At 42.0% G+C, this 20,409-nt stretch overlaps 1 protein-coding gene across 1 annotated transcript in view; it reads left to right on the top strand.

The window, feature by feature from the left end:
• Positions 1 to 20,409, top strand: part of SPTBN5 (spectrin beta, non-erythrocytic 5) — a 1,776,766-nt gene that overhangs the window by 365,208 nt on the left and 1,391,149 nt on the right. Inside the window, exons 21-22 of the mRNA XM_085627084.1 lie at positions 6,977 to 7,116; positions 8,665 to 8,764. Of these exons, the coding sequence (XP_085483210.1) occupies positions 6,977 to 7,116; positions 8,665 to 8,764 (240 nt within the window). The remainder of the gene's footprint in view (positions 1 to 6,976; positions 7,117 to 8,664; positions 8,765 to 20,409) is intronic.

Here is a 20,409-nt window from a genome sequence, read left to right as displayed (position 1 = left end):
ATTATGGCAAATGTTCTATTAATATTGTGCTCTCAGCATTCAGATACAGTATCAAATCATTGGCAAACAACTTCAGTTTAGGTGCGCCCTGGAGAAGTGCTTTGATTAGAGAGTCTTACTGGAGGGCTGAAGCCAGAGGTTCGATGAAAAGTGCAAATAGCATCGGGAACATCGGGCAAACCTGCCAGGTACAACGACTAATTGAAAGTTTTACTGCCGTATGCAAATTCACCATGACTTTGGCTTGAGCTCTTATGTATAAGTTGACTAAAAGCCTCACTAGCTTCGAAGGGAAGCCAAATCTAGTTAAGGTAGCGAAAAGCATCTCCCAGTGAACTGCATCAAAGGTTTTTTCTGCATCTATCATAATGATAGCCGCTGTGGTCTTATTATTTGTGAAGAAGTCAATAGCTTGTAGGAGAACATTGGTGTTACCCAAGATAGTTTTCCCTGGTAATAAGCCAGATTGGTCGCTATGTACCACTCCTTAGCTAATGGTGTTATTCTAGAGGCAATGATCTTTGTAAAAAGCTTATAGTCATTCCTTCAAAGGCTCATAGGTCGATAGGAGCCAGGCTGATCAGGCCGTTTACCCTTTTTCAAAAAGCTAACAATTACAGCTTCGGTAAATCTACCAGGCACTTCACACCCCTCAAGAATCTCGTTGAACAATTTGACCAGAAATGCCTCTATCTGGGCTGTAAAGATTTTATACATCTCGGCCAGCAATGCATTATTCCCACAAGCTTTCCTATTGGGGAGGTCATGATGGACTCTTGGACCCCAGTGAGCGTGATAGGAGCCATCGCTCTAGACTGCTGCTCTCTACTAAGAGTGGCTAGATTGATACCACCTAAGTATTCCTTGATTACATCAGATGAGATAACGGATGAGGATCTATATAGATTAGTTTAGTGTGTTAATCTATTAGTGAGTTACCATCCGACACCTGGCTTTGTCATAGATTCATTTGAAGATTGCGTTATTGTGCCTTCATTGTTAAAGTCTTTTTTGTTGCATTGTCAATTATGTTACATTCTTGGATTCAGCAATGCGGTAAGTTGGGGCGCATGCTACAAATAGGATGGTCCACATATAAAGGGGGACTCCTTATACCATGAATTTGTTGAAAAGTCCCTTAGGCTGCATTACTATTCTGTACGTGTTTTCACAAAAACACATTAATATACACAACACAAGGACAATTAACTCCACAATCTAATAAATGATGTTACTATCAAATATATACTTTACATATTTACATAATTCCCCAATATCCTCATCAACAAAAATAACTGTCCAACATGAATTCTTTCAACAGAGGGGATCTATCAGTGTCCTTTTCATGTATTGTCACGTGTACAGCAGGGGGCCCTTCTTGTAGTGTTCCTCGTTATGCAGTTGCCTTATTATTTCCTGTTCGTATGTTGCTCGATCCATGACGACTATAGCTTTGCCGTTGTCTGCTGGCTTAATGATTATCTCCTAATATGCTTTTAATCTCAGGAGGGCACAGTGTTCTTCTCTTGACAGGTTAAATCTAGTATATTTTCCTTTTTGCTCAATGGCATCTATGTCCCTTAGTAGTGTTCTTTGGAATGTTCGTAGTTCTATGGGCATGTTTGATGTCGGTGGATAAAAACTGGAGGGTCCCTTTAGTCCGGGAAAGTTTCTTTCTTGTGGTGTTGTGTGGTCTGAGAAGAAGACTTTCAGCCACATTTTTCAGAGGAATTGTAGTGCTTCCACTCTTATTTGTATGAAGTCCGGACTGGTGATTGGAACAAAGTACAGGCCTTTTCTGAGTAGCCCACAGAGAAGATCGAAACACATCAACGTAATAAAGCGTGCGCTTGAGGGCACATACACCCTGCAAAGGCCAATAAAGGCCAAAGGACAGCAACCTAGAGGATTCAAACCTCTCATACCACTGAATAAGGGCGAAATATTGTGCCCCAACCACATAGGACCCCCCTGCTGTACATGTGACAATACAAAGAGGACACCGATGTATCCCCTTTGTTGATAGAATTTATGTTAGACACTTATTTTTGTTGATGTGAACTTAGGTGAATTAAGTAGATATGTAATGTATACGTTTGATAGTCACATCAATTATTTGCTTGTGGAGTCAATTGTTCTTGTGATGTGTATATTAATGTGAATACGCCATAACCACAATACAATTAAAACAGCTACTTGTGGACAGGCTATGTGTCCACAAGAAAGAACACCTCTCATCTATATAACGTTTGTGCCAGCACACCACAGATTTTCTACTGCATGTTCTGTGGAAATTGCCAGAGCGCTTCTCTTTTCATGTTTTTTCCTATACTTTTTCATCTGATATTTTTTCTAGCTTTAATAAGACCTAGTGTCCTAGAAATTAGGTTTTGATGAGCACCAGCATGTCTGAGTCTGCCGAAAAGTGCCTCTTCAAGTGCAAGTGGTAAACGTAGCGCTCTCAATCATGACCCTGATGTGATGTATGAAGTGCTTGTACCAGGTTCATAAATCCAAGCCCTGAAAAATCTGCAGGTTCTTTTGTTCAATGATTCTAAACAACTGCAAGGTCAGTTATAGAGGGGGCCTCAGAAGTTGAAGGCCAGAGATAACCCCTCCCAAAGAGATGAGCTTGTACAGCTAGCTCTCCCTTGGCATATCCTAAAAAGGCCCACAAGCGGGAACATCAGAATCCAGAAAGACCACTAAAGATGGCTCATTCTGCAAAAGACATAGCCCCCGCTTCTGATAACCCGTCTGATAATGTTCATAAGAAAGTATTTAAAAATTCTGTCCAACCCCACAGTCTTTTAAAGATGTTGTGATCCTCACTAAATGGGTCCGATCAAAATTTCATTGGATGACAACACCTATTACGGTGTTTCCGGAGATGCCTCTGTTATTTACAAAACCTTAGTCATTGCTAGGTCCGTTGAAAAAAACCTCTATTCCATTGTCAACCGCCACATTAGAGACTTCCACAGGCAAAGACCCACAAATCATCCACGACTACAATGACATATTGTCTGGTGAAGGTAATTCTCCACACTCTGTCGATGATGTCTACAACTGCTGCCCCATCAACATTGACACCTATGCCAGTGAAGCCTTTACCATCAGTTCTATTGATATTCACTGCTTCTTTCACAATATAAAACAGAACATGGGATACCTACCATGATCCTTTGCGAAGTGAAGTTTTGCCACTTCCAGGCAGAAGAAGATTTGGAGGCAGTGGGCCCATTTGAGACTGCATACAGCTCAGACCAATTAAAGGTTGAAGGTCAGGACCTGGGCGACAATCATGTGGAACAAGCCACCTCAGGGCATGCTGTAGAGAAAGAAGAAGAAGGGCAACACCTCCCTTAACCCACCAAAGATGCCCACAAACATTTGCTGGCATATCCCACATATTAGCTCTTTGATGATACTGGATACAGAATGGAAATACAGCTGTCCACACTACAATTGGTATTATGATCCCAACGACGAGTATCAAAATGATCAGAGTCTTGGAGAATATCACTTACATCCCATGCTCTAGGGGTCAGTTTATCTGTTGAGAAATTTGCAGCAGTTGATGTCTGATTATGATTATAAATGTCCTTCAATGACAAGTCAAGGGCACTCGCCTGCCTGTCCACAAGTTTCACAAATAGCACCCTTACAGCCACTGCTTCCACCGTCACCACTCCCATCCGAGTACCCTCTGTTGCTGCATCAGCTGATGTTACCTCAAGAGCATCCTGCCATATCAATAAGAGTAGATTCTACTTACGATGAGGAAAATAAAGGCGTGCTCCATGACGACACTGGTTCAGCTTATAGGGTTGAACGGAACAGTTATTTAGTACAGATAACAGCACCACCTACTCCACACGCAAAGGACTTACTACTGAACGAAATAACGAACATTCATTCTCTCATCAAAAGGGCTTAGAAGTGTCTCGTACTAATTTGAATTGAGGATACTGAGTGCTTCCTCTATGCTTTTCATGGACTGTCCAGGAAAATCTGTAACAGCAATTCCGATAATTAATCATATATGTCAAGAGGGGTTAAAACTTATTCAAACCCCTGCCACAGTTGCATTCACTGTGCTACAAAAAGATTAAAAATACAAAGCACCAAAATATACACAGGTCTGCCTTACAGGACATCCCAAGGCAGACTCCCTGGTCATGCAGGCTGCCAGGAGATGCTCAAGAAATCCAGAATCACTGGGCGTACACCCACTGGATAGAGAAGGTCTCTCTCAAATATGTAAAGACACTGTCATCGAAGCTGCCACTTACCTCACATCGGCAAACCCATTGGCCAGCATAAGCTTCTTTAACAGACAGATGTCGTTGAAAGTAGGCCCCTGTGTATATATATCTAAAGAGAGAGAGAGATATTAGTGTCCTTTCTGGTTTGTTTTTGTTCTGGTTCTCCTTTTCATTTCAGTGTTTCAATGGCACTGGGATGCCCTCTGAGGTGGCTGCTGGGCTCGTAAATCAGTATTCCCCATCACCTTTACTCTAATAGAGAGTGAAAGAGCTTCCTCTGCTATTTTAGAAGTATCCAAGGACATAGGCAAAGTGACATGTTGCCAGTTGATCATATCATCTTCTATCCACACCCACCAGTCATACAGCTGTTCAGCATTCATTTTTACATATGTTGATGCCATTTTGCATTAAGTCACTTTGTGAGATGAAACTCCTTGGCTTCATTAATATCCTTGGAAGGCTTGATCTTTCCCTTCCATTTTCCATGCTCTATAAAGCATGTGTGCATGTGGCTCTTTTGTGGGTATACATGGTGGGTGATTCTGCTGTTGTTGGAGTGGTTGCTTATGTCGGATATCAGGGTACAGCAATATGTGGTATAGAATTATTGCTCTGACGCATTTGCACGGTGTCCCTTTCCACACTGTGATGTGAACCTTGTGAACACATCTTTGGCATTCAATTTTAAATTCTTTCATTGTTCCTCTCATATGAGACATTTCATTATCTTGTGACTAAATAATATTTCTACGTAGTGTAAAAAACAGAGCAGTTGCGTCAGCTTTTGCACACAAGCAGTTATTATCATTTAGTAGCTGTACTCTTTCCGGAATTTTTGGAACAAAATGCGCATTCATAGATGAGACGGAACTGTTCAATGTATGTGAACGAACTGGGGTGAACTGTATGTAATATTCCTAAGTGTGCTTTCCTGGCATTACGGGAACAAAGTGCACATCCAGCCACGGGACTGGACCACCCAAACCATGCAAACATTTGTGTACAATCTCTTGTATTTTCCTGCTGTAAGGTCATATTTCCGTCATACAAGGCCCTCAGCTCTAAGGATATGGTGGACGGCGTCAAAGGCAACAAAGCTCAAAGAATGCTCAGGCTTACCACTTTTCGTAGGGTCTGCTCATAGGCGACAGATGCACACGCTGCTGCCACCATATTTCAAACCTTCTTTCTCGTGAGACGTCGTCTGGATTCACCTGGTGGGATGGGCTCAAAACCTTTATGTTAACCCTCTGAATCAGCAGGCTGAATATGGATGGGCTCGCCTGTTGCAGAGGTCTCCCTGGACAACTAGTCAACGGGCCAAGGCTTCATGCTGTGCAGAACAGCCAACACAGCTTCCCAACAACCACAAACACTCTCAGAACTTCAAAGTGTACAGATCAGTGTTAATGTTAACGAGCCATGGGGCCAGTGTCAGATCTATCTCATACCTGTGCTCAAGCATCAGCTTTTATATTCATGTGAAGTGCAAACTTCCAGCGTTACCGTACCTTCCTGATTCAGGTTTGTGGTTGAAGAGCCGTCCTTGTAAAGCAGAACCTTCAACCCTGCTAAGAAATGCCTTGAACCTGCAAATACTGCAGGAGTCCCATGGTTGTATCAGTTTTGTCGTTGGGTGTCCCAGAGTAGTCCTGCTTTAGTATCTGTCCATCAAGGAAGTATGTATTTCAGTAGACTTTTCTTGTCTGATTTATTGCTCCAGGTTAAAAGAGGGGAAACAGTTGAATAGTAAGATGATTCCCCTCAGGGAATACATATTTTTTACAGGACATTTCTTTTTTTGTTAAGTTTAAAGATCCTTTATTGAAACGAAAAGGCGTACCTAGAACGTATACCAAGAACAGTATTATATGAATGCAATACAAATGCACAAAATGTAGATTAGTGTAAATCGATTGTTTGATAAAGCATAAGCAGGATAAATTAAAAGGTAGGGAGAGAGAAAAGGAAGAAGGGAGAAAAGAGTATGTGGCTTGAAGTAGGGATTTGAAAAGATGAGCAAAAACACGAAATAATACACATCAACGTGAATGATAACAATAAATTGCCAGCCAACGCGTTTCGTTCATACACAATGAACTTCTTCAGGGCATAAAGTGATGTCTGGTCCTAGGAAAGAATGAACATGTGCAGTGTGGCTGCATGGGCCTCCTTGATAAGGGCCAGCGTATGGTGAATCTGGTGTGATGAAAGGTGCAGCTGTCAGCTCCGTCATACGCTGGCCCTTATCAAGGAGGCCCATGCAGCCACACTGCACATGTTCATTCTTTCCTAGGACCAGACATCACTTTATGCCCTGAAGAAGTTCATTGTGTATGAACGAAATGCGTTGGCTGGCAATTTTTTGTATTTGGACTCTCACGAAAATAAAAAAAATCCATTAAGAAACCCTAACCAAGACTATATGACTTATTGAAAAACTATTTTTACTTAACGGGTGGTGCACCACTCCATATCTCGGGCTCATCCATCCTCTGCTTCGCAGCTGGCACCCAACAACGGCAGGTGCTGGAGTAGCTTGTGCACACCCAGCCGGATTTGTTGAATCAAATACAAAGGGAACACAGCAGGGGAGTGCGGTCACTGCGTCCGCCGTTGCCTATAAACTGTACTCTGCTTTAATGATAACAATAAACTTTTAAAAAAAATGCGGGACATTTCTCATGTGTTTTCTTTTTTGCCAGGATGAGTTGGGGGCAGTTCGCAACCTGCTGAAAAGGCATGAGGAATTTCAGAATCTGCTGAGAGCACTGACCCTCCGCGTGGAAGCTTTGACACAGCGCGCGGATGAACTTGAACAAAATGGACACTTTGCTGCCCCTGCGTAAGTTCCAAAAATTTGGGTGGGAAACGCACCGTTCAACATTGGTCCTTTTATCCTTGTGATGGTTATCAATTGTGCTTCATTAATGTAGCTGTAAAAAGTAATCCGCTATTTGTTATCTTCTAGTCGGTAATCAACTTTACATCAGTGTGTTAATGTGTTCACTGATGTCGTTGACAACTCCGAACTTGTTCTATATGTTCCTATAAAGTCAAGCAAAAATTCCAGTTAGCCTTTCCAGCATCAACTGCTGAATCAGAATGCAAACTACAGAAGTAGCATTAATCGATAACACTTTATGGCAGGTTAATAGATATATAACATGCATCTTGTATGTTTAGGCAATTAAAACCATAACCAATGAAATATAATTTGGGATTTAGCAATATATTCCATCTTGCTTTGTATAAGGTATAATTATCTGCCTATTGATTATCCAATTAATATGTCTAATGGCAAAAATGACAAGTTCATCCAGTCCCATATTTTTCTGTCATTCTGCCACACCTGGTTTGTATCAAAATGCAAAGAGAATCAGGTTTGGGACAACTGGTGCTATGTGCAGTTAGAGGCAATACATTCCCATTAAGACAAATTGCCACCTGTTGTGTTTTATAAACTGACAGAATTGCCATGATCTACATAATTGGGAAGTTTAGCAGCAGATTTCTGGAAAGTCATCAGAATTAATGGCAGAAAAAGTAAAACATTTATGACTGGAAATAACCCTGTTCGAAGTCATAGTTTGAAGAACTCCAAGTGTGCCTGTTAACCTTTACAAAGAGAGCACCCATAATCTGGCACAAAAGCATACATTTGTTACTCCCACCACCTCTGAGAGCAGAACATAGGAAATACAAACAAACAGCAGACTCCAATTATAGGTGAATATAAGTAGTGATGTGTTGAAACTGAAACACTCAGTGTTGATTAATATTCTTTGACTCAACGCAGAGAGGGCACACTTCCAGTGGCATGTTTTCTACTCCATGTGTACAGTTTGCCATAGTTTGGAAATATGTCAAAGAATGATAAGTAAAAAATATAAGTAGGGATATCACAAATCAAGAATTGAAGCCTGAAATATTAATTTACTTCTGTGATTAACACATAGAACTCATGTTTTTGAAACAGCAGCTGTCATTCTGCTTTTGGATAAAGAACGAAGGCATCATTTTGAGATGGTCAACGAAGGCTGGAGTTGGCATATCCTTCTTATTGGAAGACTCATAATGGGTGAACACCACACATCCACTATACAGTAAACCCCCAAAGATAAAACAGAGGGCATACCCTCAGGGTAAATAATTATAAATTATCCAAACTGTAGTGAGAATCTATACTAATCTTATGTTTACTTTTTTTGATGTTCTTCCACTAATTACTTCTTGTTTCTATTGTGTGCAATTTAGCCTCTGCAGATGGCAAAGGCTGCAAACGTTAATGGGATCTTTGTAAACTGAAAGTGCTAAGAATGTTCAATAATCAAACTCTTTAAATGCATGAATACTAATAAGCTTTAAGTTTACTTTCTGATTACCTTTGCAGGATTGAAGAGAGGGTAAAAAACACTAAAATTCGATTGGATGAGTTGACACAACAAAGCGAAAAGAAGAAGAATAACTTACTAGATTCTCTGAGACTGCAGGTAAAGTATAGATGCTGGTGTCTTTGATTGAGCCATAGCAAATCTTTAACATACAGCTAACGTTCCATAAGTAAGTGCAAAAAAGGCGTCTCCATTGCTCTCACTCAACATTGCTAGATGCTGCTATGTTTTGTTAAAGGTGATTTGTTTATCACTTATGAGATATAATTTCATTCATTTTTCTGTTGTGCACCCAATATACTTAGCCGCAATATGGCTAATTAACCTGGGCATCGTACTAGTATTCAAGAGGTTGTCTAAATGTTATAGTTAGATATGGTTCGAGGCAGGTCCATTCCCCGCTTCATACCACAGACAGTATCCTTAATGAGTATGTAGGTTACACAAGGTAATACTTTTAAACTTTGATTGAAGAGAATGTTTGATAAATAACTAAATGAAATGAAATGAACTTATAAAGTCCATTAAACCCAAAGGGTGCCAAAGCGCTAATCCAGACAGAGAAACACTGAATGGAAACCCAAGAGTGATTTTCATGGGAAAGAGAAAAGCCAGGTTTAGAGAGGCTTGCGGAACAGAGGGAAGGGCTCCAATGCAGCGTTGTGAGCAGACAGAGTACTCCACAATTTAGCTGCCGCAACAGAAAAGGAACAGCCCCCCATTTGATTTTACGAAACCTTAGAACAATAACCCTCCTGCTAAAGGAGAATCTGAGTAGTATATTAGGAGTATACAACCTGAAGGATGCTTTCTAGAATACACACTATCTAACCGGAAGCCAATGAAGGAAGTGAATGCCATCCCTAAAAACCTTAGAATAATTTTACCCTTTTTATTTTTTAATTTTGATTATTGACATTTTCAAAAACAAGAACCATCACACATAAGATAGAAATAAAAAGTAAAGAAGAAACAATAAAAGAATAATGTTACCCTTAACGTCTGAGCCTTTGAAAAAGCTCTGTAGGGTTAAAAAGGCTGTGAGCAAAAAACGTATTGGCAAGGAGAATGCTCCAATTTATGATTTCTTAAAATTGGAGAAAATAATAAATTACCTTCAGAATTTGACAACACTTCTTGTGAAATACAGTGTTAATAAACTCATAACGTTTTTTCACAAAACAAGACAGAATTGGGAGCAATATTTTGCTCTGTAGTCAAGATGAATTATGGCTGTTGATCTGTACTTATTTAAAAGGATGTGTGACAATATTTAATGAAGGATTGTAATTGAAGACATTTCAAAGTGACTGCCCTTAGTGCAATATGGTGTGGTTAAATTTCCTGCACAAATGTCTGGATCGAGACACTCTCCGTAGGGCATTAACCCTGTTTCTTACTTATACCAGGATGCCATAACAATCTGTGCTCCTCTGTGCAGGATTTGATGCCCTTGAATGAATGCAATTCTTTACTTTGGCCTCCACTGCTTTAATGGACATTGCAATGTGATCAGTTTTTCTCTGTCATCGTGGTGTGCTAGGAGAAGTGTTTTCCCATTATTATTAGCTCTTTCTCAACTTGTGTGACCCTTTTGAGGTGGCCTTTCTGGAATAATTGCATTTGTGACTCTTTTGAGGTGGCCATTCTGGAATAATTACATTCCATCAGGGAACAGGGCTGAAAGAAAATTTCTGCACGGCTTCATCTAGGAGGCATGTGCATTGACCACCGATTTGCGAAGTAGACTAACTCAATGTAGGATTGGACATCTTAACCCATACCCTGTCAGTCTCTGCTGCCAGATGTTATCTATTAATCCAGATTTGGAGAACCCTCTAAACTGGATCCCTAACAGGTCAATGCTTGCAACAGGCTATTTAGCATTTTCACTTTCACATTATTACAAAATACAAGATAGAGGACCAAAATACACATTGGGATTTGGGTTTACAGAGTCCTGATAAATGCCCTGACATAATGAGGCATCATAAGTGGGCAGAACTATGTTAACTCTGACAGTAACACTATGAGCATAAGGGTCTTAATAGCCTCTGGTCAATGTGTTTAACTTTGTGTTAGGAAGGCAACAATGAATACGTTTGGCAACCACTACACAATTTCAGTCTCAATTTGGATCCTTTCTAGATGAATGCAACCTATCCAGGTAACCTCAACAAGAGTAGATTTAGGATTCTAACACATAAGAACCAGCAAAAAGTGCTATGGAGAGGCCACAAGAGGCAGATGTGACTGCAGGTTGGGAGCAGACCTCATAATGAATCATGAAACTTATTGTATCCCTTTTTATATAGAAAACGTTATTGCTTTTCTCATAGAAAAAATAACATTGCATGTGATCACGTGATGGCACTAGTATAGGTGAGTAGCATTTATAAATAAAATACCTTTTAGAAGTATTAGGCAAAACAAGTAGACAAGCACAGTCTTTACATGAGCTATCCATGACCGCTCTATTCCATAATAATTTTCCCAATTCACCCACACCTTTCATGATTCTGGGTACAACCACGATCCTCATACTTCTCCTTTTTGAACGCCCTCCAGTCTTGCTTTCCATTTACCTAAGCTTGGAGCACGCAAGGCACTCCATGTTTATGCTGTTTTAGGTCTCGCGAGCCAAAGGCTCGAAGAGACATTTTATATCTGGGCTTCTCAAAGTGCTGCCGTGGCCTAAAGCTACAGTGCACGTGAACGTGCACGCGCGCAGCGCCATGTGTCTTTCCTCCGTGGGGATCGTAAACACGATCACTTTCACTTTTGCGGGCTCCTCTGTTGCTCACATTCCCCCCTCCCTTCTCGTTCCTCATCCTGCTCTAACTGTCACCGGAGAGGGAGGAGGGGACGGACCCAGGCGCATTTTTCCAGCTCCTTTCTTGATCAGACCCGGGAGTTTTTTTTTTTCTCGAGTGTGGCCAGTACTTGTGCAGCCTCCTTCGCTCCCTCCCTCTCGCTCCCGTCAGCTGTCTGCTTCTCGGAATATTTTCCGATTTCCTCAGCTTTCGGAGTGCGGGAGCCCAGACTTGCAGCGAATGCAGCGTGGCCCAGTGCCAGCCCCCTTATCAGCATCCAGGCCCTTCCACCCCATGGATCACTCACAGCAGCGCTCCCTCCACGGACTGCCGTCACACTCCCACCGCTTACTTTCCCCCCACCGTTGATGTTATCTGTTCACCTGGTGGAGTTTTTTTTTTTCTCGAGTGTGGCCAGTACTTGTGCAGCCTCCTTCGCTCCCTCCCTCTCGCTCCCGTCAGCTGTCTGCTTCTCGGAATATTTTCCGATTTCCTCATCTTTCGGAGTGTGGGAGCCCAGACTTGCAGCGAATGCAGCGTGGCCCAGTGCCAGCCCCCTTATCAGCATCCAGGCCCTTCCACCCCATGGATCACTCACAGCAGCGCTCCCTCCACGGACTGCCGTCACACTCCCACCGCTTACTTTCCCCCCACCGTTGATGTTATCTGTTCACCTGGTTTTCAATCATGAGGGTATATTAGATGGGAAAATAGCAAGGCCGGGAGAGAAAAGCTCCCAGAAGAAAGAGAGGAGTGTAAAATTCTTACTGCTTGGGAAACCCCGTCTTCTCCCTCGTTAAGGAGATCGTTGGACATGTGCTTTTTAAACGAGGCGCAGATGCAACGAACGGAATGAGCTTGTTGCACACAACGGATTAATAAATGAATGAACATAGACACCTGTCGGGTGCGAGTGCTTATTCACACACGTGCAATAAGCAAGCTGGAGGCAGCTGTGCAGAAGCAAACATCTCGAGGGCCCAAGCAGCCGATGTTGAGCATTCTATAAGTGCACATCTGGAGTTTGTTCTCATTTTACCCAAAGTGCCAGGGGCAAAGGCCGAGCCAACCTATCTTAGACTCTGAGCTCTCTTTGGCGCACTTTGAGGCACTTTGCTATAGTTTGCTGTTGAAGTCTCTCTTATTGGACCCTTTCCAGAGTTTGCAGGCTGCTCAGACTGCAGGCCCATCCATACCTGCACATTAGGGGAGAGGATGTGGTCCGTCGGCTGCGCTGCCGCCTCTGGTGCAGGAAACCAGGGTTCGAGCCTCGACGTCGCGTCCACATCCGTCAGTGTCAGCAATGAATCCGTTATGTCGCTGCTAATCTGACGATGTGATGGAGAAACCCCCTGTGCTGCCAGAGCATTTGCTATCATGACAAGCATTTGCAATGCATTAGGTCTCGCATTTACGCGAGTTTGAGCTATTGACATTGCAAATAACAATGCCTATTGGCATTGTCATTTACAATGCCAATAGCTTTAACTCGTGTAACTGCGAGACCTACTGCATTGCAAATGCTTGTTTCTCTTGGCGATAACCGACCCAGGTCCAATGAGCAGCTTTATGTAATGATCTGTCAGGCCATTTGCTCTATTAGTCCATCTACACAAATGCATATTGCAAATGACGTGGAAGAAAGTTGAAAAGTCCTACCATAGCAATACCTACCTTCATCCAAGGCCTGTCAGGTAAGTATATCTTATCAACATCCCTGTCCATAGAAGGCCACCAGTAATGGGCCCTATCCCTTGTCTTCATCTTGGTTTACCCAAGGTGACCTTCATTGGCACTGTGCATAGTGGCGAAGCCACAAACAAGATGGTGGCCTGGGAGGCTGAGCGACAGGAGTGCCAACCTTCACTGCTCTATGCCTCAGACGGTAAGAAGTTTAAAATGGTGGTAAACAGTAGCACAGATACTCGGGAGATGGTGGCCAGTGTGTCACCTAGTGAGTGTGCCCTGGAGCCAGCTCTTTGCCTAAGTGATTTCTACTTCCACTGTAATGTCTTGAATCCGGCTGTCTTGTTCAGTTTCCTGTATTGTCCCATGGGGGGTTCAGCTATATATTGGCTCAGTGCAGGTGAAGTGGCCGTAGTCCGCTGCTACTCTAGATCCCCATCGAATCGAAAACATTAATTCACTATTTGTACAGGATCAATGATTTTCTCACTGGTGCTTCCTTTAATTTTGAAAACAGCCAGGGCCTACTCTGCCTTTACTCAGCCAAAAGACCATCTTCCCGACCTTGTGTCCCTAACCATAAACTTTGATGTAGGAGAGAAATAGGCTTTTGTTCCTCACTTAGACACAGTCTCCTCAAATCTAGTTTTGGCATTATCTCTATATCTACCTTTGAGACACAAATTGCCTCTTCTTCCTTTTGGAGGTCTAGAGTTTTAGCTTCTTAAAGTGTGCAAAAAATGAAATCACTTTATATCTGACCACTGGCATAAAGGGATCCCACAGGAGCATAGGGAAATCTACTGAGCCGTGGCTAAATCTAAAGTATTCTGTTGCACCAATTCTCAATTGTTCTCTGAGGGCAGGGTTTAGGAGCCATGGAACATGTAATCGTCACATCCTTGACATTTTTCTCAACCCAGTCCGGAGTGTCAATCACCCCTTGAACTTCAGAAAGTGGAATTTTAAAATATTTATATGTGGGAGGAGTAAGGGTCCCGAAAAAAAGGTGTAGCCTTGTTGGGGTCAGGTGTCATGTTTGCCATACATCACATAGCAAGTATCCTGAAACAAAGATGTTCAGTTGGATGGGACTAGGCGTTCCCTCTCCTTGTTGCTGGTATCTATCTTTTGTGGGGTTCCTCACCCCCTTGAAGTCTACAATAATCATGATATCCTGATTGTTAATTGTATTAATACTTATTTCTTTTAACTGTATGGGCTATTTATTATTGGTTTGCATTTTAATTGTTTCATTTAAGTGTTAGTTTAATTAAAAGATTGCTTCATTTATATTAAATTATGTTTTGTTTAATACGTTTTGGGTGCTATAAAGGGACATCATTTGTATGTAAAATTCTTTTATGTTTTGATGTATTTGAAGTTTTTTATTTAAAAAATCATTTTAAAATGTATATAGTATTTAGTTTATACTTTAAATATATAAATAACATTTTTGTTGGTATGTTTTTAAATTTGTTATAAAAGTGATTATGTGCTGGAATGATGTCCGACATCTAACACTTTCCCTACTGTTGCTTAAATTGGAATGGAAATAGAAAATGTGACCTCTATGGTGTCCAACATCTTCCCTACTGTTGCTTAGATCGGAGTGGGGAATGGAAGATGTAACTCCTCCTAAATCCAACACTTCCTCTATTGTTACATAAATTCGAGTGGAAATAGTCATTGTAACCCCTCCAAAGTCCAACTCTTTACCTATAGTTCCTTAGATCGATGTGGGAATAGAAAATTTAACGTGTGGAAGGTGTAGCACTTTTCCTATTTTTATTTAAATTTGATATTGTGTTTATTGTTTAAATATTTGTACTGTTAATATTATGTTGTTTTTTTAAAACAAAATGTTATTGAAGTTTCCAACAATACAAACACTGCTCGTGTGGGCCAGTAACTGTTACATCAGTTAGGTCAATGTATGACGTGTAACAGTCATCAAGTATCAATGGAGATGCTATTGAAGGATATCTAGATAAGGCACTTCGTTTGATAGTAGAATCAACCCTTTCCAGCACAAAACCAATTCCCCCCACCCCGGTTGCCACCCAAACTTTGCCCTGGTCAATAAATAACATTAAACATTATGTGCCCCTCACATATTAACATCGCCTCGGATATCTACACAGTAGTAGCCCCATCCAGCCCATTTGAGGACAACAGTATGCAAGTCTAGTTCTGCCCCTCCTTCGATCCAGTCTCAGGCAATAAGGAACGATCAGTGGTTACTACTTCAGGCTCTTTGAGGCAATCCACTAGATGGTCCCACGCCCTGGCCATATCCATTGAGCCACGACCCCTTCGTGCCTCTCGGTGCAGTACTGCACTTTCATAACTCACCCACCGGGTGAAGTCCTCCCTCCATTTATACTGTTGATATTATGTTTTGAAAATATTTGTAATTGTTTTTGATATTAATTTACTTTAAGTACTGTTATATATGTTTTAGTTAATGTGCTTTTAATATAATTATTTAGTTAATATTAATGTCATTTTTTATTTGCTTAGATACTTTTTTCAAATATATATATTTATATATGGAAATATACTTTTTATTTACATAGTTTGTTTAAAGTTTTCATCATACATATTTTTAATTGTTCATATTAGTTTTTTGGGGGGTTGTATTTTTATTTATTAGTTTTTTATGTTAATATAATTGTTTTGGACTTTATTGCTTTAAAAACATTACTTATTAGTTTTTTTAATTCACTATATGTATATATGTGTATTTGTATTTTATATAAGTTAATAAAAGTGTTTAGTTTATGTGATATTACATTTTATGAAGTTTATATTTTAAATTAACTACATACAATTCTTTATTTAGTAAAAAACGATATTTTCTCTTTTTTGGCGATATCCTTTTCTGCTAAATTTTTGACACAACAGTTTTGTCATTTACATTATCAGTATATAAACACAATCTTTTGGCAAACAATATTTTTGACACAATATTCATATCAGTCTATATTTTATTTCCCAACATTCTTTCACAGAACCACTACATCTTCAGGAGATTAGAGCAGGTCTCATTTTTGGCTGTTCCCTGACACCTCTTTGTATCTACAATTTCAGCTCACTCCCTCTAAGTTTATAAACACAATAGGTTGGCAAACAATATTTTTGACACAAATGTCATATCAGTTGAAATGTTATTTCCCGATATTCTGTCATAGAACCACTACAACTTCAGGTGATTAGAGCAGGTCTAATTCCTGGCTTCTTCTCTGTCAGCCTTTATATCTACAATTTTAGCCCACACCCCTTACAACAGATGGCGACCTGTACAGGTGTGGGTCTTAACCAGTGCCACCACCTTAGAATTCCCTTATTACAGCTGCAGATGTGGCTCTTCCCTAATCATGGAGTCCTCAGACACACATTATCTCTCATGTTTGCTGCTAGGACTGTGTGGACTGTAGCCTCTCTTTGGGAGGTCAGGTTTGATTGAATGGCCTACATTATCTATGGTATTGTCCTAGCAGGTAACAGGACAGAAACCCTTAGTTGTCATATTTTGCACAAGCCATACAGCCTATGCTCTTTAGACATAGATTATCAGCAGTATTCTGGTACCTAGGCCACTGTAAGTGTTTGTTGTGTGCATGTCACTGCTGGAAACATTTACTTGTACTGTGAAACTTTCAAACCAATTTGGCGAGTTCTCTGATGTCACGGACTCTCTGTCTGTGTGATGCAAGGGGGAGCGCAAGGAATTTGTGGCAAATGTAATCAGGCACATTATTCATGGAAATATGCAGAGGCCAAAATATCTCAAACAACACAAGAAACATAACCGTCAATTGGTAGCTAGACACATAGCTGCACAAATACAACACCATGATCAAGATTGACCATCTGAAAGTCAGTACTCCGCATGCAGCGATAATAAATAAGGAAATTCACGCTTAGCCGAAAACTCACTTGACAACGCAACAGTGGAGTACGCTCCTTCTCCTAACTCTATGCGAAGTCCTGGAACGACCTCCTCCTGCACCTTCGCACATCATCCTCTCTCTCTAAATTAAGAAAAGGACTCAAAACCTGGCTCTCTGACTGATCACAGCAGGAACCCAGCACCTGGGTACCCACATGGGTGATTAGTCGCACTCTACAAATCTGAGTTGATCACTTTAGACACCAAACAAATATCACTGTCTTCAAGATGAACTCAATACACAACAAATGAGGTGGACTCAAATAATTATCAACTGAGATAAACTCGACAACACGTAGAGAATACAAATATACAACTGAGTAACAGAAGCAGCCAACAATAAAAGATTAAAACCCTCAAATCTTAGCTGAACTTTGAAACCCCACAGGCTCCAACCTAAATATGTTTTCACCAGGAACCACTGGGTAGTTGAGCACTGTGCAGGAAGGAGCATGAAAACAGATCCAGGAAACAGGCAAGAGAGCCATTTGAAAGGCAGAATAGCTGAGAATATAAGGTTGATGCTAAAGTCGCAGTAAGAACCAGCTTATCAGTAAGGCCCCCAATACAACACCCCCAAACCAGGGTAGCCTCAACTAGCTAACAAAACAAGGACAAAGACAAGATGGCAGATGCCATTTTGTCCTAACTAGTGGGGACTGGCAAGACCCCAGTGGAGCAAGAATTTAGGAAAGTAGTAGTGTGACTCCAGGAATAAGCTCTAGAATAAGCCAGTGAGTAACCCCCTCATATCTCTTTATAGATGCATATAGCACCATCCAAAGTTTGATATGCACCAGCAGCTTTAGATGGATCAGCAACATCACACACATCAATAGACTGACAAAGTGATTCTGGCAAGCATTGGTTTTAGTAATCTGTCTCAGGAACGATCATGAACGATTATAGATTGTTAAAGTCTTTTACTCAAATGGTGAAGAGCAATTTAAACTTCACATAGAATCTCCCAACACACGCTACCATTTTCAAATGGAAACTCTTGTTCTTTTTAGTTTTCACAGGCTATCATTTGTAAATAGAAATCTAACTCTTTTTGGTTCCCCAGTAAAGTCGCACCCCACATTCGGTATATATCTCGTACCACCAGAGCCAACTGTGTTAAAATGAGCTGCGGACGGCCAAGGTCTACATCTCCGGGGATGCCCAGTAGTATGAACTTAGGATCTGGCGGTAGTAGTACACCTAAGACCTTAGTCAACTCACCCAGCACGGTGTCCCAATATCTCTGTAAAATGGGGCAGTCCCAGATGGTATGGTAAAAGTCTCCCTGCGGTTGGCCACATCTTCAGGCAGCTCAGGCAGCTCGGGTCGCTGTCGTAGTAGACCCTATGGAGGACCTTGTACTGAATAAGACGAAGACGGGATTTAATGGCCAAGGTGCATCAAGGCCACCTCCCAGTCTATAGTTTCAAGCGTTCCCAGATTATGTTCCCAGGACTCCCTCAGTCTCCCCAGTCTGTCTGGCGCATTATTATTCAAGGTTTGGTATGTCAGCGAGACCGCCTTAGCAAGTACATGTTCCTGTAGGATGCGTCCTTCCAGCGATGCATATTCCGGCAGTGTGAGAGATAAGGATCCCTCTGCCTGCCAGGCATGTCGAAGTTGTGCATATTTAAGAAATTGGGAGGTGTGCAGCCCAAAATCCGCCTGCAGTGCCCGGGAACTCTTGAGCTTACCCCTAGCTAGCACGTCACCTATAGTCGAAATGCCAATGACATCCCACCCCTCGAAGCCCTTCAACTTGTGTAGATCTTTTAGCCAGGGGCAATGCCAGAGAGGTGTTTGTTTTGTGGCTTGCGCATCCACCCTAATGCCTTCGTCGCCCTGTCCCAGACCTCTAGCATAACCTGTGTGGCTGGAAGAAGTCATCCTTTACCCCGTCCCCCATAAAGATAGTATAGGTATGTGCAGCTCAACATAGTGTCCCTTTCAAGTCTGTAGGTGGGATGGTCTGCCGTGGCATGGAGCCAGTCGGTCACCGAGGTTAGGTGTTATGCCCAATAGTAGGCCTCTATATCAGGCAAGGAGATCCCCCGTTGTATTGGTTGCGTTGTAGCGTGGTTAATGCAATCCTCAGCTGCCTTCTCAGCCATAGAAGGGAGCACAGATCAGCATCTATCGCCCGAAAGGTTTGCCGGGAGAGGGGGAAATACTAGTTCTGGAGGGCATAAAGGAAACGTGGCAGGGTAATAATTTTAAACATGGCCGCCCTACCCAGAATTGTGAGAGTAAGGGATTGCCATCTCTGTGCATCTATTGCAAAATTAGTTATGACCCGCTGGATGTTCTTCTGGTAGGAAAGCTGTTTGTCTGTGGTGAGGTAGATCCCTAAATACAGAAACCCCGAATGTGCATCTGCAGGGATCCAGGGAGTGTCGGTCAGACGGTCATAGTTCTTGGGCTGTAAATGACCGAATTGTGCCAATTTATGGCGTACCCAGAGCATGTTCCATAGAAATCCATGACTGTAAACAGAGCCGGGATCGTACCAATCAGTTGAGTGATATAAAGCAGGATGTCATCCCCAAAGAGTGAGATCTTTTCTTCCACAGCATCCGTTGGGGTGATGCGGAAGCCTCGAATCTCCGAGCTCTGTCTAACTACACAGGCCACAACCTCTATTGTAAGGGCGAAGAGTAGTGGGGAGAGTGGACATCCCTGTCGGGTGCCCCTTCTGATGGGGAAGTCATTAGAGGTCTGACCATTCACCTTCACCCTCGCCCGGGGATCCTTATATAGGAGCCCTATCCATTGTTGGAACTTAGGTCCAATACCGAATTTAACCAAGGTGGCCTTGAGGAAGGGCCAGTGTACCACATCAAACGCCTTTTCCGCGTCTAGGGACAGTAGCAAATGCGGGTCGTCCCAATCTTGAACTGCTGTAAGCCAGTGTTGGGCTCTTCGTAGATTCAGCCGGGTCGCCCGTCCGGGCAGGAACCCCCTTTGATCTTGGTGGACTAGGCTAGTAATGACCTGACGAAGACGCAGGGCCAGAATGGTCGCTAGTATTTTCACCTCCATATTAAGGAGGGAAAAAGGGCGATAAGAAGCGCAATCTGTGGGTGGCTTCCCCTGCTTATGTATAGGTACAATCGTAGCCGTTCACAGATCTAGAGGTAGGATCCCCCCTTGGGATTCATCCAGGAAAAGCTGCAGAAGGTGTATGCCTATGAGATCCACATTTTTCTTATAGAATTCTGCAGGGAGGCCGTTGGGGACCGGGGTCTTCCCTGTACGTAACTTAGTTATAGCCATTTTGATTTCTTTCA

Source organism: Triturus cristatus, chromosome 9, assembly GCF_964204655.1.
Source record: "Triturus cristatus chromosome 9, aTriCri1.1, whole genome shotgun sequence".
Lineage (NCBI taxonomy): Eukaryota > Metazoa > Chordata > Amphibia > Caudata > Salamandridae > Triturus > Triturus cristatus.
Note: the sequence above shows the minus strand (reverse complement) of the source record. Positions and strands in the feature narration are given on the sequence as shown.